A 21,383-nucleotide genomic window follows, 5' to 3' on the forward strand; every position below is an offset into this window, starting at 1 on the left:
CAGCAATCAGGGGAAGGTGACGCCCCATCACACCTCTGCTGCTGCCACTGCTGGCAGCACAAGCCTTGGCCGGTCCTGGTTAACTGAGCCTCGGGCGGCCCTGGGAGGCTGGGGGGCTGAGGGGACTGGGAGGTCTCCGGAGGCAGGTGCGTAGAGCAGCTGGACCAGCATGGGGGTGGGCCCGGCTTTGCCCTGCGCCTGCCACCCCAGCGGGGTTGAGGGGACTGGGTGCCACCATCTTGTGGCTGTGGGCACTGCCATCTTTGAGGGCATGGCAGTCAATTAGCATATTCCCCCTTATTGGCTGTGGGTGCCATCATCTTTGAGGGCGTGGCAGTCAATTAGCATATTCCCTCTTTATTGGATAGGACACCTAAAGGAGGAGGGTGAGACCAACTAGAGAGAGGTCATGCTGAAAGCCCCACAGCAGCTCAGACATAAAGGGAAAAGCACTGTAATCTCATGGCAGGTGAAATGGAAGAAGCAGATCTACACGACACTAGAAAAAACCAACATTTGGGAGTGGGTCAGACACATAGGACAACGGAGAAAGCAAGACTTTAAGATGCCTCCAAAATGTCAGAGACATAGTCAAAGGGAAATTTAAGAGATGCAATGATTTAAAAGAATAAGGATACAATAGTACGTCCAGTGTTGGCAAGCTGCAAGTGTTGAGGGGAGGGAGAGCAAATGGGCTTATTCTGACCTATCCTTTGATGAGAGAAAAAAGAAACAGCCTCGTGATTGGCTGAGCTTGGTCTCTCAAATGTGTTCCAGTCTAGAGACCAAGGTGGGGAGAGTCCTCAAGGCCAGGAGGGCTGACGTGGTGTGATGAATGCCTTTGCAGGCCCCTTTCGAGGTCAGAAGGACAGAAAAAGATCAACACCATAAACACACCAAAACACTACCAAGAGCAACACCACCAACAAAATATGTCACACACTACAATTTTCCATGCTTCAAGCCTTAGCCTTGTATCAGGGTCCTGGGCTAGGTCAGTTTCTAACACCCACCAGGAATTCCGTAGCTCCCCATTCCAGGTATTTGTAGCTTTTGCCCTATTACGCTGGTGATTTGCACACCTAAAACTCAAGTCCTGCTGGGAAGTCAGGCAAAATGGCCAGGAAGCTATTAAAATAATGAGTGTTAAGTTGCCTTTTCAAACCATTATAAGAGAAAAACTGGTGTTCAAATATAGGTTCACAACCCACAAGCAAATCCATTAATTTGATTTCTAAGACCAAAAAGGCGTTGGCTCTAATAACCAAAAGTGCTTTAGCTTTAGCTAATGCACTTATGGGATCTAGCCAACGGTTACTGTTTGTTTTGTTCTATTAGTATTATTGTTTCTAAACAATGTCCAATACCCTCTTTCTGGGCACACTGTACATCTGTTTGGTGTAGGTATTTTTCAGTGAAAAAAAATTAAAAAAGAAACTTAAAATGTCCAACAGTGATAAAAGTTAAACATTTTATTGTATGCCCATATGATGGACCACCAGGCAAATATCAAACATCCTGTGGTGGAATACTAATAACCTAAAAAAAATTCATTAAATAGTTAAATCAGAAAGAGCAGAAAAGCAGGCTGTAAATAGTTATCTCTTTGTATTAAGATGATTACAATTTTTATTTTTTCTCTGAGGTTGCTAAGTTTTCCAAAATTACTACACTAAAGATAATGTTCCAATAAGAAATATAAGGCAATAATATTATTTTAAAACAAAACAAAAACTCCACTATGCTTCCTGACAAGACAAAGACAGTGAGCTGCTGGCTCCCTTTTAGAATCTAAATGGAGGGACAGCTTAGATATAAGAGAAAGTGACAAATTTTGAGAGAGTAAAAAACTAGAATAAATTCTTGGGGAAACCCTGGGTCCTGGAATAGGGACAGAATGGCAAGAGCCACAGAGGCCTGGGCATTGCGGGAGAGTAGAGGCTGGGAAAAGAACACCTGGTCCCTTTCTCTCTCGTCTAAGCCACTGTTGGCAGACTGTGGCTGCTCCCACACACTGCGAGGAAGAAAACGCCAGGACAGAGGATGAGCGTTCACAGAAGGTGCAGGCAGACCTACAGCCCTGGCTTGTCTCTCACACTCCAAGGCTAACCCGTGGGAAACAAGTCAGGGAGACAAATCCTGGAGCCGAGGACTTTCCTGTGGGGCAAGCAGCGAGAGCTCACAGGGAAACAGCACAGGACCACAGAGGAACACACCACCTACTAAACACAACAAGCTACAAACCCACCCCATGTGGCAAATTAGTACACAGAGAGGAGACTATGCATGACAAAAGTCCACACACAAATAAAATAAAAACAAGTAAATAAAAATGACTAAGTATCAAGAAAAATATTTGGAAATACGGTGTATGAAAATATACTTGTTGAAATAAAAACCTTAGCACATACGTTGCAGAGCAGTATGGATACAGCCAAAGAAGGAATTCATGAGCTGGGGGATCAAGAGGAATTTTTTTCAGGAGGCTTCAAGAAGAAGATGGGAAATATAAAAGGAAAGAGAGATGGAAACATAAAAGTGTCACTATCTATATACTTGAAGTTCCATAAAGAGAAAAAATAATCAACCACAGGAAGAATTTATAAAATGATTAAGAATTTTTCTACATAAAGGAAATTGGAAGATCGTAGAGTGTTATGTTACACTTATAGACAGGAAAAAGCACACATGTAAGATATAGTACAGTAACCTTTAAGAACATTGAAGATAAATTAAAATTCTAAAAGCAGATCCCTCAAAGGAACACAATTCTAAAGGGCTTCACAGTTCTCAACTGCAACAGGGTACAAGTGGAAAACAAAGTAATATTTTCAAAGCTTTATAGGTTCAACATTCCTTTCCTTTCATTTTATATCTATGAAGCTATCATTTATAAATGTGAGAAAAATTAAAAAATTCAAGGCCTCATGAGGTTTACCATTTTAAGACCCCTCGGTAAACATTCCTCAAATATTTCTGGAAGAGGAGTAAATCTAGGAGGATTATGAGACATACGGGAAGTAAATTTGAAAAACAAACTAAAAACCCCACCTCAATAAAGTTCACTGCTGTCTCAACAAGCAATATATTAACCACCCTAAGTATATTCTAAATAACCCAGAACTAAAATTCTGGACAGTATCAACATGGTGGGCGGGGGTAGGGGGGAGGAAGGGAGAGGAAAAAGATGGGAGAGATAAGAGGAAGGTGTGGCTCTGGAGGGAAAGATACAGATATTGATAAGCTTAACACATTGTGGACCAGTAGTTTTATTGCTAGGTTTACCCAGTGGCCAGATAAGTTTCTATTGAACGAGTATAAAAAACGTTTACATGAATGTTAAAGGCACGCTTTAAAATTAAATACCCATTGCATTTTTTGAAGTTATTTATTACATGTTCTTACACGCTGATATATTTTTAAAGAATTCTCGTGATTGGCCACAAGCCTTAGAGCAGAAAACACGAGAATTCTTGTGATCCGTCTTAAGATACTTGTAGGAAAAATGAACAACCCAAAAGAATAAAAATAAAATATGTTCAAGTTGTAGAAAAAAATTTAGCCCTGCAAAAGGAGGCCGGGAAAGATGGGAAAAAAATGAAATAAAAAATCAAATAAGATGGCAAAAATAAGTCCCAAATACAGTAACAGTTACAAGAAACACAAATAGGTTCACCAATCAAAAGAGACTCTCTAGATTAAAAAAGGAAAAACATCCCTGGCCATGTCTTCTACGTGGGATTCACTCACTAGAAAAGGACAGGGAAAAAGTGAAAAGAAAGGGATGGAAAATAACAGCAAACACGAAGGGGAGAGAAGTCACTTGGCTTTTAATGCAGTTTTAATCGAGAAAAAAACACATCATCCTGATAAAATGAATAATTTATCAATAAAACATAATGATCATGAACCTATATACCACAGAGCATACAGCTTAAAATTATTAAAAGCAATAACTGGTGAAACTAAAGAGGGAAACAGGTAAGTCAACACGTTTTCAGAAACGGGTAGCTGAGCGAAGATATGAAAGACTTGAGTAAAACAATAAACTCAAATGAATAAGTTCATATAGAAAAATTTTCATTCAACAGTGAGTACAGTCTTTCCCAACATATGTAGAACATTTCCAAAATAAATAAAATTTAGAATCCTGAAGCATGACTTGATAAAAGTCTTGTCTAACTATACTGGATGGATTAGAAACAGACAAAAGTACTATAAAATAACTTTGGTCATTTAAATCATGAACATTATGAAGGAAATTATGATATGCTAAGAGATCAAAAACAAAGCAATTCATATAAAAAATTTGCAGAATTAAATGATACTAAGAAACTGACAGCTTTAAATATACTTATTGGAAAACAAAGAAAGACCAATGCAAATGAGATAAGTATTAAAAGAAAAGTAACAGAATAAACCCAAGGAAGAAAATAATAAAGGGAAGAATAAAGAATGAAAATACAAAAAAAAACCATTGAAAGCAAAAACTTTTTCTTTGAAGAAAAACCATAATGTAGACAAACTTCTGGCAAATCTGACCATGTTAAAAAAAAAAAGAGGTACTGAAAATAAAATTTAAAATGAAAATAGACTTCCACAAAAAAATTAAATAAAAGGATAATGTATACAATTCCATATGTTGAAACAATTTCATGTTTTGAAAACCTTGTCAAAATGGATAAATTTTGGTCAAAAGTGGCAACATCCTGACCTAGAAAATATAGTTCAATAACCAAGAAAAAAATTAAAAAGATAATCCCAGGCCTAGACAGTTTTATAGAGAATTTGAATTTCAAGAAAAGATAGCCCCTATCTTGTCTATCTGTGGCATTAGAAAAAGAGGGAAAAATGCCCAAATCATTTAATGAAGCTAATTAATGTACCCGCTTCCAAATAAATAGTGATAGTACAAAAAAATAACACATGGGTTCACTTTCACTTATGAATATAAATTATAAACCTCAATTAAATACTGACCAACTGATTCCAGGAGGGCATTTAAAAATAATAAATTGTGATCATGTAACATTTATCCAGGGAATGCAAGGGTGGTTAAATGTGAGAAAAGCTAACATTACAATTCACTACATTGATGGTCGAATGGAAAGAAAGCACATGATAATCTCACAGACTCAGAAAAAACATCTGTGAAGGTATACCATCTGTATCCGATTTTTAAAAATCAGAGAATTAGGACACAGGAGGAATTCCTTAAATGGATAAAGAAAGACGTACAGTAAGCGCTCTCTTTATTGAAGAAACCACAAAAGCGTTCCCTTTAACACCTGGTACAAGCCAAGGATGGCACTATCAGCACCTCTGTTTAACATGAGACTAAAGAGCCTAGTTGTAAGACGGGAAAAGAGGTAAGAGATATAGGATTGGGAAGAGAAGTGACAAAGCTGTTACTCCTTTGCAGATCTTATCGTCAAAAGGTAAATATTAGAATGTGAGAGTTTAACATGGTTACTGAATATTAGATCAAATTTTTAAAATTAATACTGAGACCTTGTGCTCATTAAAGGCTAGTTCTCTTCCTCTTCCATTTGGGATGTTGTACTTTCTTTGGCCTCAATTCTCTTCCAACTCTCCAAACATTTTTATTCAGGACTATTTTCCTACCTCCCACTGTCTAGTGGTAAATGTTCCCTACAGCCCAGTCTCTCTCTCTTACCCCTTCATTTATATGTTTTAAAAGTCTGATGCCTCTCCAGGCTTGCCTTCACATCATGGTCCGGCTCTGCATTTCTGTCCGTCCAATGTTCTCTCAACTTCCTGTTTCATCACACCCACCAACACTTTCTAAAACCGACAACCCCAGCCAACTCCTCCTTGGCACCTAGATTAGTGTCATTATAACCATTCTCTATGTCCTCCAAGCATTAAATCTCCAGAGACAGTGAGCATCCTAACTAATAAAGAGGGAATATGCAAATTGACCGGCATGCCATCACAAAGATGGCAGTGCCCAGTACCCTCAGCCCCGCCAGAGTTGCCCAGTCCTTTCAGCCCCGCTGGGGGGTTGGGGGGTGGCAGGCGCACAGTGTGTGTGGCCAGACCCGCCCTCGGCCCCCCAGCCGCCCAGGGCCAGCCCGAGGCACAGGCATGGCAGGCGCACAGTGTGGCCAGACCCGCCCTCGGCCCCCCAGTTGCCCAGGGCCAGCCTGAGGCACAGGCAAGCTTCCGAAGGCGGCTGCCCAGCCGCCCAGGGATGCCTGAGGCTCAGGTAACCAGGGCCAGCCGAAGCTTGTGCTGTAGGCAGTGGCAGCAGCAGAGGTGTGATGGGAACACTGCCTTCCCCTGATTGCCAGGTCGCCTCCTGCCCCTGAGGGCTCACGGACTGTGAAAGGTGGCAGGCTGGGCTGAGGGACCTCCCCTCCAGTGCATGAATTTTCATGAACTGGGCCTCTAGTTCAATATATGTTTGTTGAATTAAAGAACTGCCAATGTTTTCTTGAACTTATCTTTCCATTCTTATTGCCTCAGGCTAAACCCAAAGCCACATTCCCCTATGCTTATTAGAATACTAGGACAGCCTGCTATATTCTTCTTAGCTAATGAGGGTTCCACTCAAGTAGACCGGTGGTTGGCCTCTTTCTGTAAAGTTTAAAGTTTAACTGTCATAATGGTGTGTAAGCATCCATTAACAACCCATAAACTTATGGGTGTGGCTGTAGTCCAAGAAGACATTATTTACAAAAACAGGTTTGTGGGGGGTTCACATTTGGTCCATGGGCCATAGTTTGCTGCCTTTTGAAGCACACTATCAAGTTTTCTCAAACCAAAACTTTTCTTATCCCTTAGAATTCCATTATTCGGGTAAAAGAAAATCTAATTTATTTTCTTTTTTATATACAATACTGGCTGCCAGTTAGGAATTAAAATTAATTACTTAAGTATGGTACTCATTACTTTCAAAACCTTATTTTCCCTTTAAATTTACAAACCTCATAAGAATAATTTACTGGAAATTACATCAATAATACTGTAAAGACTTTGATGTAAGCAGGACAAATAGGAAGAGTTGGCAGCCAAGTAATCTTTCTGTCTTTCATGAAGGAATAGATCAGGAATGATAGAAGCTGCCAATAAGAAAATTTGATTCAATGAAGCAGGTTAAGATGACATTGATGGGCTTTTGATTTCAATAAGCGGGAAAGGCCCAGAATTCTGCTAGCTATAGGAAAAAATTACAACTTGTCCCCTCAAGACCTTGAGATGAAACTTGATTATAAAAGAAGGTATAACAAAAAAACAATGCAGAGTAGCAGCTCAGGAACATCCTGTAGTTCTAGACTTACAGCAGCCCTTCTTTTTCCCCATATTAAAGTGGGATTTGGACTTCTCCAAGTTATCTACCATCCACCCATTCATTCATCCACCCATCTGCTATCTAATAATATCCCTGGCCCTCCTTTACAAACATGGAAAGAACCAGAATTTATAAAATGAATAATAAATCCATTTATAAAATGAATAATAAATTCTTTACAAACACCTAAAATGGAATAACTAACGCATTTATAACAAAGTTTATGTACTTAGCTTATTGCCAAAATGACTGCTGATGAATGACCAACTTAACACCTTCCAATAGCTTCCCTCTACACATGAAAATAAAACCCAAATTTCTCATGATGGCCTACCGGGCCCAAACGGCCAGGCCTCTGCTCATCTCCGGACATCCCTGCTGACCATACTCAGTATGCTGCAGTCTGAGTGGCCTCTGCACTGCAAACATGCCCAGCTGCTCCTGCTGTAGGGGCCCTTCATCTGTCATGTCTCTGTAAGACTTTGCCCTCACTGCTTTATGTGGCTCATTTCTTCAGGTCTCTGCTCCAAAAGATCCTCCCCGGAAGCTTTCTCTGACCATCCAAGTTAAACTAGTCTCTATCACTCTACACACAACCTTACTTTGTTGTTTTCAGTATTTATATCACTACCTGAAATTACTTTGCTAATTTATTTTCTGCACCCATCCTCTCTCCATACATCCACAGAACTCAGATCCATGAGCAAGGACTCTGCCTGTGGTCACCACTGACTCTCATACCTGGAGGAGTGCTGGACACAAAGTAGGTCCTTAATAATGTTAAATAACTAATATCTGCTGAGTAAACAAGTGTCCATCTCTCTTCCACATCAGGCTATGATTATTAGAAATGCTGGGAAATCTCAGAATCCTAGCGGTGGCTTTAGAGGCAACAGGATTTTACAGAGGAGCCAGAGATTCTAAATGTGGGACATGAATAATCTAACTTTGATAAAGTGTATGTGTAGAACACACAGTTTCAGTGCAGCAGGATGAGTAAGCTCTAGAGCTGCTGTACAACACTGTATCTACAGTCAACAGTAATGTCTTCTACACTTAAAAATTTAGCCTGACCGGGGTGTTCAGTGGTTGAGTGTTGATCCTTGCACCAGGAGGTTGCCGGTTCAATTCCCAGTCAGGGCACATGCCTGAGTTGTGGGCTTGATCCCTAGTAGGGGTTGTGAAGGAGGCATTCAAGCAATGATTCTCTCTCATCATTGATGTTTTTATTTCTCTCTCCCTCTCCCTTTCTCTCTGAAATCAATAAAAAATATATTTTTAAAAAAATTTATTAAGAGGGTGGATCTCCTGTTAAGTGTTTTTAGTATGATTTAAAGATAATGTCTATAGAAACCAAAATTAGGAAGATTAAAACACTGCTGATGGTACTCTGGATATAGTCTAAATTTGGGTTAGGTAACCAAAAAGCTGAGTTGTTAAATGAGAATTCAGAGTTACCTGTGGGTGTGTGGTAAGCAAGGAGGATCCTGAAACGTAAGACACCTTCTCATAATGGGACTGAATAATCCAGTTGGAGCTTCCAAGGGCGTAGCCGGAGCTGAGCGGAGTCACCTGGACCGCACCAAACAGTTCCTGGAAAAGAACCGCAGGAAGAAGTGATGAGCTTTCAGCAAAGCAGACATGCAGGTAAGTCTGTAGGAGAAAAGAGCAGAAACAGCCTTCTCCACTTAGAAACGATTTCAAAGTAAACCAGAAAGGCTGATGTAAAACAGAAAGAGCCCATGTAGCAGACCCAGAAAGCAACCCCATCGTTTTGACTTGTCACCCTTCAGAGAGTTTCGGTGCATCCACATGGCACCAGGCACTCCGGCCTCACTCAGTGAAAGGCAGAGCGGATATATTATCAAATAAACCAGAGAGACAAATATGTCCGTTTTCTTTTTCTTTACAGGTTAGGTGTTATTCTCACGGTTGCTCTACACCGAATGACTCTGGGCATAAGTTGACAGAAACGGGAACCTTATCGTTATCAGGTCAGAGCTCAAAAGTTACACTTGCCAAGTTGCTTCCTGATCTCTTTTATGCTCCCTGTTTCCTGTTTCCCTTGTCCAAAATCTGTCCTAAAGTGGGTAGAATGACATGCCTTTCTCTTGACTTATCACATGCTGGCCAATCAAATGCCGCCAGTGATGGGGAATGCAAGGGGTGGAAGGAGACCAGGAAGAACCTGGGAGGGATGGAGGAAGGGACAGACACTGTTCTGTCTTCAGCGTGCACGAGTCCACGATTCTTAGTGATCAAATGGCTTATAAAGGGAACTAGGGGACCCTACCATAAAACCAATATGAAACGAAAGCATTCATTAATCACTTAAGATCATATCAACACTCACAATTTTCTGAGAATATCCCACCAGCTGGATTTTACTCAGGGCGGAGTTCACCTCTTGCATCGTATAGCATCTTCTCCAGGTGGACACTTCCACTGCGTCCTTGAGAGGAGAGGGCAGCAGCCTGTAAGTGCATCACAATGCCAATTCTTTAGGTTCTAGAGGTTCCGTTCAAGTACTCTGTCAATTTGTCTAAGTTGTCCAACTTACGGGCACATAACTGTCCATGCAATTGTGATCTTTTTTCTTTGTCTTGGTCGTATTGTCCCCTTTCATTTCTGGCTCCAGTAATTTAAATCTTCTCTTTTTTTTCTTGGTCAATCTAGCTAAAGGTTTGCCAGTTTTGTTGACCCTTTCAAAGAACCAATTTTTGGTTTCATGGACTTTTTCTATTGTTTTTCCGTTCTTTATTTTGTTCAGCCAGCATATAGCTGGATCTTTTTTACTTTTTATTCAGTCTGATGATGTTATCTGACTGACTTGTTTAAGCCATTTACATTTTTAAATATTATTGATATAGATGGTTTGTCTGCCAATTTAAATTTTTTCTGTCTCATGTCTTTTTCTTCATCTATTTTTCCTTTACTACTTAAAAAAAAAGATAGTAAGTGAATATTTTTGTTTGTAGCTTCTTCTTTCATACCCCTCCCCCTCGCCCCTTTTAAGTTATTTCCTTAGTGGTTGTTCTAGGGCTTACCACATACATCTTACTATAGAACATTTCTATAGGCATCTCACATAAGATAAATGCTCACAAAAGATAAATGAAATAAACTTTACTCATGGGCCAGCAAAGCAATAGAAATGGGCTTGGTTAAACGCAGATGAGGCTTGGCATAAAAGAGGAAAGTAAAACATGATTTGTGATCTTTCAGACCAGCCTCAGGAACATCCATTAAAATAAGCAAACAAACAAAATGGGTCATCAGAAATACATTTTATCACTTGCTCTAACATAACCAAGAACAGACCTGAAAAGTGACTTCCCTGAGAGCCTCAGGACAATACAGATGAAGGGACTTCTGATGAACTGAATGTGTGTGTTAGCTCTGCTCTCTCCTGAAATATCCCTGAGCACTAACAGTAAAGGGCTTCACACACACACATACAGACACACACAGACACGCACGCATGCATGCGTGCACCCTCAAGACAAAGAGAAACAGAGAAGAGACAATAGCAACAGCATTCTGGAAAGTAAAAAGTAGGTCAAATGGTAACTCTTAGCAGACCCAGGAAAGTTCAATTCAAGTCTCAATTTATACTGCAGAACCCACAAAAAGCTCAGCAATTGAAAACAGTAGGTACGTCTGGAAATAAAGTTGAAGATGGGCCTAAAAAGAGGATTTATTGGAAAAAAAAAACTGATTAAGAAATAGAACCTTCCAGTTCTCCTCACCTATCCAATTCAGCTCAGCAATTGTCCCTTCCCTCCCAGGCATATCCCAGAGGTCATTCTCAGGAGAGAGTAAAAATGAGAGTCAGGACAAGGAGAAACCCTCAATCACCGAAGGCAGTATTTTTAAGCAAAAGTTTACATACTGATGCCTGGGTTGCAGGCTTGATCCTCAGTAGGGGGAATGCGGGAGGCAGCCCATTAACGATTATCTCTCATCATTGATGTTTCTATCTCTCTCTCCTTCTCCTTTCCTCTCTGAAACCAATAAAAAACATATTTTAAAAAAATTATACAAGATGTGAAAGAGCCATGTAAATGAAAAATCAGAAAAGCTTTAAAATGATGTGGCAACTCAATAAATAATTAGAAGTCATAAAAAATCAGAAATGAAGACTAAACTAATAGATACACAAGAGTGAATAAACACAACAAATAATACTGTTAACTAATATATAGGAAGAAAAAAAACACTAAAAAGAAATGAAGAGATAAGAATTTGAAGAAAAAAGTGGCAATGTGGCCTGAAGACAGGCGAGAAGATATAACATACAGACAATGGGAGCCCCTGATAAATCCAAGCAAGGGAACAGAACAAATACAAAAACCATGATTGCTAAACTAAAAAGAGGTTTGAAACTACATACTGGAAGATAGGCAATGTAGTTTGAAGACAGGCGAGAAGATGTAACATACAGACAATGGGAGTCCCTGACAGAAATCCAAGCAAGGGAACAGAACAAATACCAAAAACCATGATTACTAAACTAAAAAGAGGTTTGAAACTACATACTGGAAGAAACACGCTGCATACCTGAGAAAACTGACCCCCAAAAAACTAACACCAGATATATTCGGAGAAAACATTTACACTATATAAAAAACAGACAAATAAAACTTTGGGTGTATAGGTTAAAAGAGCAAGTGACTTATAAGGAAAAAAAAATTAGATTCCATTAGTGTCTTCAACCGTAATGCTTTACTAGAAGAAAACAGAGTAGCTTGTTTAAGACACTCAGAGAAAGAAAATGCAAGCTGAAAATTACACATCTAGCAAAACTGACTTTCAAGGTCACAGAGCACAGATAAAGAAATATTAACCTGCTAGAACTCGGGTATATTGTTCTTGTAACCCCATCCTGAGAGATCTTCTGAAGAATGAGTTTCAGACAACCAAAATGTAGACAGAAATACATGGGTTGGTAGTGAGCATTAAATATATAAAATACATAGTTATTTGTGGAAGACCAAATGAAGGTTAAAAGGAAGAGAGGATACTATATAAAGGCTATATGTTCTGACAATACATAGAAAGAAAAATACATATGACCCGTCCTCCAAAAAGGCCTACAAACAATGACCAATTCAGTAGCAATGAGCACTGCTAGCACCCAGAATGGGAACTAAAATTTCATTTCCCATTACAAGAATCCAGAGTTTCTGGGAGAAATGGGTGATCCCAGATGTAGGGCAGGTAATGTGGAAGAGGAGTCTTAAGCATCCTGCTACATCAGATAGTGGGTTGTGATTATATTGGGGCAGAGAGGGGCTTTTGAATTAACTGAAAATTTTCTATTTCTCAACTTGGGTAGTGCTTATAAGGGTGCTGGCTTTATAATAATTTATTAATGATATATATATTAATTTTGTGTGTTTTTTGTGTTTTATAATAAAACGGTAAATAGAAAAAATAGTAAAATGTATGCCAAAATGAAAAATATGATAGCAAAAATAAAATACTCATAGAGGGGTTGAGAAATAAAGTTAAAAGAATATTCCAAACAAAAGAACAAACAAAAACAGAGATGGAAAAGAGAAAATAATTTGAGTGACAATTCAGGAAGTTCAACATCTAAATAAAAAGAGTTCCAGAAAGAACACAAAAAATGAGAGAAACTAAGAAAATAAGGGGGAAAATTTTTTTTAAAGACCAGAATTGAAGTTCTTGATTTTCTAGATGGGGGGTCAGCAAACATCTGCTCTGAAGGGCCACAGACATTTTAAACGTTGCAGAGCACATACAGTCTCTGTCAAATTATTCAACTTGGCCATGTAAGGCCATTGACAATATGTAAATGAATGACTGTGCCAATAAAACTCTGTAAAAACTGGGGCAGGGCAGGTTTGGCCCATAAAACAGGGGCCTGGCCAGAGCTGCCACCCCTGTTCCTGCCACCCACTCGGTACTCAGCACATGAATGAAAACTATACCTTAGCAAGACATCATAAACTTAGAGAACAAAGAGAAATTCTACAAGTCTCCACAGAGCAATCTACAGGATACATACACCAAAAATCTACACTCAATTGCATTGGACTTTTCAATAGCATTTCTGGGAGCTAGAAGAATAGAGCAATGCTTTCAAAATTCTAGGAAAAAATTATATCTAATCTGCATTTCTATCCGAGTGTGAGGGTAGAAGAAGGCATTTTAGACGTGCAGGGTCTCAGATAGTTTACCTCCCAAGTATGCTTTCTCAGGAAGCTATTGGAGGATGTGCCCAGCAAAATGAGGGTGAAAAGAAGGAGGAGGAGGGGCAGGGGCAAGGGCAGGACTTAGAAAACGGAGCTTCTAGCAGAAGAAAGAGGCACAGAAACCTTCAGGATCGTGGTGAAGATCATCCTAACCTGAAAGCTGTGCAGCAGGCTCGAGAGCAGCTACAATCAAACCAGGGGAAGAGAGAAAACTCTGCGAGAGGATTTCTTAAGATAAAATTGTTAAAAAACGGAGTTTGAACATGCTGAGGAGAGGCTGCTACAAGTGGGGCAGAGGTTGGACATAAATTAGTAATAAGTACATTGAAAACGAAGCAAATAAGCAAACAAGTTAATTAGTAACTCAAGGAGAAACAAAAAGTTGTGCAGAAAGGAAAAATTATCCTAATAATGTTATATGGCCTGTGAATTGCATACTAGAGATTTAGCCAAAATAGCATACAGATCATGTTATTACAATTCCCTTCACCTGTTTCTTCAGCAACAAAATACCTTCTACATAAAGAGTCACATGAAGATTTTCTTATTTCACTTATCTGTCCTCTTGCTTTAGGTTTCACAGTATTTATTCAATAAAGATTTACTTAGTCCTGACTGCGGTCTTAGCATTAAGCCCTGTAAGGGATGTAACAGGCACAACATAAAGGCCTCTGCTCACAAGGAGCTCAAGTTTAAGAAAAATTTATAACAATACAAAGCAATAAAAGAGCTGTGGCCTGGCCGGTGTGGCTCAGGGGTTGAGCATCAACCCATGCACCAAGAGGTCACTGGTTGGATTCCCAGTCAGGGCACATGCCTGGGTTGTGGGCTCGATCTCCAGCAGGGGGTGTGCAGGAAGCAGCCAATTGATGTTTCACTCTTGTGCTTGTGCGTGCTCTCTCTCTCTCTCCCTCCCTCCCCCTTCCTCTCTAAAAACCAATTTTAAAAAATCTTTTAAAAAACCATGATCCATCCTTGACTGTATATTTGCCTTCACTCACAGAAGGTCCTAAATAACATATTAAAAATGAAAATCTTAACACACACCCTCCTCCACTGTAATGGCTTGCCATTACAATCAGGATAAAATCTAAGGCTCTTAGTGAGGTAGAACAGTAAGCAGCTAGAAAAATTCCTGGGCAAGTGGAATGGGGAAACTGAGACAAGATAATTACACAAGGCCAAACAATTTGACTGATTTACAGACAGCTAGTGAATCGCAAGATCTTATCTTCCCTTACCAAGGACATCTGAGAACAAACAGTGTATACTGTATACACCTCTCCTCCCTGACCAGAGAATAAATAGCTTACATCACTCTGGTCGGGTAGATAGAGGACAGAGACCCAATTAATGCCACTTGTGTCAGCCAACCCCAAGGGCAGATGAAGTCAGGGGAACAAATAACAAAAACCCAATTAGAGCCAGACAGGCCCAAAATAAAAATAAAATTGCAAAGGTGAACAAAGAATAATCCCAAACTTGCCTATATGCTCATTTTGATGCATCAGCATATTAAAAATGCACCTGGAAAGCTGATGAAAATTCTACTGAAACCCTCCTTTAAGACGCTCGCCCACAGAAGAGAGATAAAACCCTCCGGACAAAGGGTACCAGCGCAGGTTTGCTCTAGAGCAGCGGTCGCCAACTGGTGGTCCGCGAACCACTGGTGGTCTGTGAGGTCTGAAAGGTTGGCGACCGCTGCTCTAGAGCACACCCATGCCCCTTCTCGGCCCTGAACTTTTTGCTTTCTTTTTCGTAAACTCTAAAGGTCCCCACAAGACTTGCAACCAGGGGAGCAGTGGGCAGCAGCAGCTCGTCCAGGGCTAACCCTCTGATCCTGTCTCCCAGGCCCCCCTTTTCTCTAACTCTCCAGTGAGCTAAAAGCAGCCCCACCTTGACTCACTTCTGTCACTCCAGCAACAAAATACCTTCTACATAAAGAGTCAATGAAGATTTTATTTCACTTATCTGTCCTCTTGCTTTAGGTTTCACAGTATTTATTCAATAAAGATTTTCATATCCCAGGGAGCTCACAGCAGCCTCACCCTGACTCACTTCTTTCCTACGATGTTTCTAGGGAGTCAAAGCAGAGCGCCTCCTAGGCTCCTCCTGCTGCTGCTTCTTCCCTTGGTCTCTCCTTTGTTTCGCTGTCCCCAGCTTTAACAAACGTGCTCTCAACATCACCTGCCCTCGTGTGGTGAAACCTCTCCTGCACAAAGTCAACAGCCCACCGGCTCCAGGCCGGTCCCTGTCTGATAACATTAGCATGGCTTTATAAATTCCTTCTTTATCTAGGTCCTGCCTCAGCCTATAGCCTTGGACATCATGGGGGTGAGGGGTGCCGATCCGTGCACAGTCAAAAATCCACATATAACTTTGATTTCTCCAAAACTTTCTAATGGCCTACTATTGACCACAAGCCTTACCAAGAACATAAACAGTCAATTAACATATTTTGTATATTAAATGTATTACATACTGTATTCTTATCATAAAGTAAGCTAAAGAAAAGATGTTAGCCTGGCCAGTGTGGCTCAGTGGTTGAGCATCGACCCATGAACCAGGTCACTGTTCGATTCCTGGTTAGGGCACATGCCTGGGTTGAGGGCTTGATCTCTAGTGTGGGGCATGCAGGAGGCAGCTGATGGGTGATTCTCTCATCATTGATGTTTCTTTCTCTCTCTCTGCCTCTCCCTTTCTCTGAATTCCATAAAAACATGTTTTTAAAAAAAGAAAAGATGTTAGTAAGAAAATCAGAAAGGAAATACATTTACAATACTGTACGAGTTTATTTTAAAAAGTCCATGTAGAAGTGGGCCTGCACAGTTCAAACCCCTGCTGTTCAAGGGTCGGTGCTACTGAGCTATAAGCCACTCTCAGTGCCAGGCTCCCTGGAGCCTGCAACCTCCCCTGTTGCCTTCTTCACCTTCTGTGTGGACGATGCTTACTGCTGCCCTACTCCTGCTTTAAAACCTAGACCATTTGCCACTTTTTCTCCGTCTTGGGACACTGGAGTAGGCCAGGGGCACATCCTTTATTCTTTGGGAAATAGTCCGAGTACGAGGGACAGGGAAGAGGTACTGAAGCTCTGCTGGAAGAGCTGTGGGCAGGGGTCAAGGCCACTGCTTCCCTTTCCCTTCGGTTTCCCTGTGTCTCTGCCACCCATGCTGAGGAAGGGAAGTTTCTCTCAGAGGCACTATGACATCATGGGGGGAAAAAAGAAGACCTCTTTCCCTCTGTTACCTCTTGACCTCTGAGCCTCAGTTTCCTCATCGGTAGGACAGGGAGAATATCCCCTTCCTTTCAGAGTTGTCACGTGTCTGGCAGAGAACAGATACTGAGTACAGATGGTCTCCAGCCCTCCCCAGCACAGACAGCCATCACAGCCCAGGAGCATTGTGTCTTCCAACAATTCAACCCAAGGTGATTTACCCAGATGAGCAGCGATGACTACGAACTTGAGTGGCCCAGGCACTTCTCCTGTGAATTCCTCAGGATTAGAGAACCTCATGGCTTGGGCCTCCTAGGGCTGCCCTTCATAAAAAATAAAGGCTTCTCACACTGTGCTGGGTTGGAGCAGAAGGCTCCTTAACTTTATCCGAGAGCTGGAAGGCTGTTGTGGGAGTGGCTAGAGCAGCGGTTCTCAACCTGTGGGTTGCGACCCCTTTGGGGGTCGAACGACCCTTTCACAGGGGTCGCCTAAGACCATCGGAAAACACATATATAATTACATATTGTTTTTGTGATTAATCACTATGCTTTAATTATGTTCAATTTGTAACAATGAAATTGGGGGTCACCACAAGGGTCGCGGCATTAGGAAGGTTGAGAACCACTGGGCTAGAGAAGCATAATAAACTGCATCCCTCACCCCAACTGCATTTGTTATATGTTGCCTTCAGCTTTGCCAAAGCCCTGCAACTGAGCCGCCTCTCTGAGAGGCTGAGCCAAACAGCTACACACAAGGCTAGGGTTAGACTGCTTTCTCTCCTCTGCCCTTCCCCCTCATCTCTTGACAACTAGTACTGCCATTACCCAAACTAACACCCGGGCTCTACTTCCTTCCCTCGACGGCCCTTCCAGCATCCTCTCTCCTTCCCATCTAGGACAATGTTCTGTGAAAGTTAAGCCGATTCAAGTCTGAAACATTCTCCAAGTAAGGCATTTGGTTCCTTTAATGTTCCCACTCTCTGCTGGAGGGTGAACAATCAGATATGCAGCCTCCAGAGTAAGCTAGCAAATGATCCCAGCCTTGGGTAAGGGGGAGAGGGAAGACTGAACATTCACACATATTTCAGCCTGGATCTTTTCCCATCATTTCCTCCCCTCAGGAGAAACAGCACAGAAATTATAAACTTACGTTCCAGAGAAACTGGAGAAACCATTTGTGTAAACAGAAATAGTCATGATGGTTTCTGATGACCCGTTTAGTAAAGCAATGTTGGAAGGAGGAGAAGAGTCTTGTTAAACACAATAACAAAAACAATAACTTATCTTCTTATCCCATTATTAGAGGCCTGGTGCACGAAATTCATGCACTAGGGGGATGGGGGGTCCCCTCAGCCCAGCTTTTGCCCTCTCGCAGTCCAGGAGCCGTCAGTCGGACATCCTTAGCACTGCTGCGGAGGTGAGAGAGGCTCCCGCCACCGCCGCTGCGCTTGCCAGCTGTGAGCCTGGCTTCTGGCTGAGCAGCGCTCCCCAGTGGGAGTGCACTGACCACCAAGGGACAGCTCCTGCGTTGAGCATCTGCCCACTGGTGGTCATCAGTGCACGTAGCGACCCGTCGTTCCACCGTCGGGCCAAAACTGGCTCTCCGACATCCCCCGAGGGGTCCCAGATTGCGAGAGGGCGCAGGCCAGGCCGAGGGTCACCACCTGTGCACAACTGGGGCCAGGGAGAGATGAGGGAGGTTGGCCAGCAGGGGAGGGACCGTGGGAGGGCTTCAGGGTGTGTCTGGCCCGTCTTGCTCAGTCCCGATTGGCCAGATCCCAGCAGCAAGCTAACCTACCGGTCAGAGCGTCTGCCCCCTGGTGGTCAGTGCACGTCATAGTAAGCAGTTGAGCGGCCTTAGCATATCATTAGCATATTACACTTTGGTTGAATGGCCAACTGGACGACCAGACACTTAGCATATTAGGCTTTTATTATATAGGATATCATACTAGAGGCTTGGTGCACAAATTCAGGCACAGGTGGGGTCCATCTGGCCCACCCCAATCGGGGCTGATCAGGCCGTGCTGGCCAGGGGGAGGGGCCACAGGTGGTTGGCCAGCCAGCCCTGCCCCTGATTGGTGGAGGGGTGATCGAGGGTGGGGCTGGCTGGGGGTAGGGGCCGTGGGCGGTTGGCCAACTGGCCCCTCCCTCTGGTCGAACTCCCGGATGAGGGGACAATTTGCATATTAGCCTTTTATTATATAGAATTTTTCACACAGTAGTATCTTTTCCATTTCTGTGTCCTCTGCACTGAGCATAGTGCCAACATAAAGACAAATACCTGTTCTTGTAACACAGGGGTCCTCAAACTACAGCCCGCGGGCCACATGCGGCCCGCTGAAAACATTTATCCGGCCCGCCGGGTGTTTTTGCCGCCGCTGCCTGTCCCTTTTATTATATAGGATTTTTCACACAGTAGTATCTTCTCCATTTCTGTGTCCTCCGTACTGAGCATAGTGCCAACATAAAGACAAATACCTGTTCTCGTAACTAACACCTCAGGAAAGGTAAGAACCAGTGAGTCGATACTAATGAGTCCTATCTGTATGCACCAGTAAGTTTGGGTGGCAGTGAGCCCTAGGACAGTGGGCTAGGCGGTGACCACAGCAGGGAGGAATCAACCAGTGAGCCAGAAGAGGAAGGCTAAGCAGGTACCAACGGAGTCTCGGCTGACCTGCTCAGTTTAGGGTTTTGTGGCAGGCAGCTTCTGACACAGCTCCCGAGGATCCCACCTCCCGTACTCACCCCCTTGTGTTGATCCCCTCCCCGAGGGTGGCTTGCTTCTAGTGCAGTAATATGACAAAGGCCACGGGTTGTCACTTCTAAGGTTAGCTTGGGTCCTCTTGCCTGTTAGCTTTGATTTAACCAGCTGCCACGTTGTGAGATGCTCGGAGGGAAAGCCCTTGGCAAGGGCCTGAGGGAGGCTTCGGCCCAAAGTCCTTGAGGAACCGAATCCTGCCAACAACCACATGAATGGGCCGAGAAGGGATCCCTCCCAGTGCAGCTTGAGATAACCTGCCGGTGGGAGGCCCAGAGCCAGATGACCCAGTTATTAACCAACAGGGAAGCTTCCTGAGGCCTGCTGCAGTACAGAGGCAGCGTTTACTACCTTCCCTCAGTGTGAGCTTTTCTCGGGTCTCTTCAGTGACTTTACAAACTGTCTGTACAGAACTTCTGTAGGAGGCTGATGTGCATATCTCATTTAATTTTGATTTTTGCTTCTTTTGGTTGCAATATTGAGCAATTAAGCTCTTTTTTCCCCGCCATATTTCTAAATGAGGGTAAAAACTTCCCTCCCAAATTGTTCTGAGCACTACAGCAAATGCGTAGTAAAATAGATATTGACATGTAAATAAATATATATGATATTCAGTACATATTAATTCCCCCTCACCCTTTTATGCTTCAATTCTTTTGGGTACCTTATATACTCACTACACCTTTCAGATCTAAAACTACCTAATTATTTGCCATTTCTCTATTTGGAAATATCTAGAAGGTTTCCTTTCTCATATAGGTTTGGTGACTATATTTTCACAAACAATTTGGGTAAGTTTTCTATCAGCTAGACAAGAGACTTAAACTAGAAATCGGTCAAATATATTGTTGGCATTTTCAAAGGTACAAAGTTTCATTCTTGTTTTACATAATGTGATCTTTCCATGATTTTCTCTCCTTCCTGGTGTGCACTGGCTGATTTTATTGTAACTCAGCCATTCTACCATGTTTTCACCCACATTGCTCCTTTCTTCTCAACCTGTGGGTCGCGACCCCTTTGGCGGTTGAACAACCCTTTCGCAGGGGTCGCCTAAGACCATCCTGCATATCAGATATTTACATTACAATTCATAACAGTAGCAACATTACAGTTATGAAGTAGCAATGAAAATAATTTTATGGTTGGGTCACAACAAGAGGAACTGTATTTAAAGGGCCAGAAGGTTGAGAACCACTGTCTTAGAATAATCTCTGTCCTCATTCAAACCCTACTTACCCTGCCAAGACTAGCCTAAGTCTTGCCACTTGGTACCTAATCTTTCCTTGATAAACTCGAGTACAGGGATTGTCTTAAACTTTTGGGGGCATTTTTCTACGAACTTATTATAATGCCAAGCACTTGGTAGTTAATCAACAAATAAGTTTGAAGTTCTCTGAATTCCATATTTATACCCACGAATTCCTTTTGCTAACATCTCCTTTTACTCTTTTGAGCTACTTAGTCCATTTGTCATTACTTCTTCCTATCTCCTAACATCTTGTCTTTAACATCTTGTACCTTAGCTTTCCCGAGAACTCTCCTTATGCTCACCTGCGGACATTATCATACAGAGGCATTTAGAGAGCCATTCAAAGCCATTAGGATGATTGGCTGATAAGGAAATACAGTGCAAACAAGCTCTGGGTTTTTTTCTGGCTTTCTAATTTATCAAAGTCAAGTTCTCAGAGTCTAAATGTTTCATAAGTACTTTCTAAAAGATTTCCTTGTTTTGTTTTGTTCTTATCATACTCGAGTGCCTACTAAAGGACCTCCCAGTGCTCTGACACCAGGCCAGAGCTCTGCCTGTTCTCCCACCCAAAGCACAGGCAGCACATGAGCATGAGTTTTTGTGAAAAGGGAAGACTTGAAAGTC

The 21,383-nt window shown here is 42.1% G+C and overlaps 1 protein-coding gene across 1 annotated transcript in view; it reads right to left on the reverse strand.

Moving 5' to 3' along the window:
* INTS9 (integrator complex subunit 9) overlaps window positions 1–21,383 on the reverse strand; it is a 116,528-nt gene that overhangs the window by 27,139 nt on the left and 68,006 nt on the right. Inside the window, exons 7-8 of the mRNA XM_005874612.2 lie at window positions 9,669–9,789; window positions 8,774–8,908 (exon numbers count right to left, since the gene is read on the reverse strand). Coding sequence (XP_005874674.1) covers window positions 8,774–8,908; window positions 9,669–9,789 — 256 coding nt within the window. The remainder of the gene's footprint in view (window positions 1–8,773; window positions 8,909–9,668; window positions 9,790–21,383) is intronic.

This window comes from Myotis brandtii, unplaced genomic scaffold (genome assembly GCF_000412655.1).
Source record: "Myotis brandtii unplaced genomic scaffold, ASM41265v1 scaffold447, whole genome shotgun sequence".
NCBI lineage: Eukaryota > Metazoa > Chordata > Mammalia > Chiroptera > Vespertilionidae > Myotis > Myotis brandtii.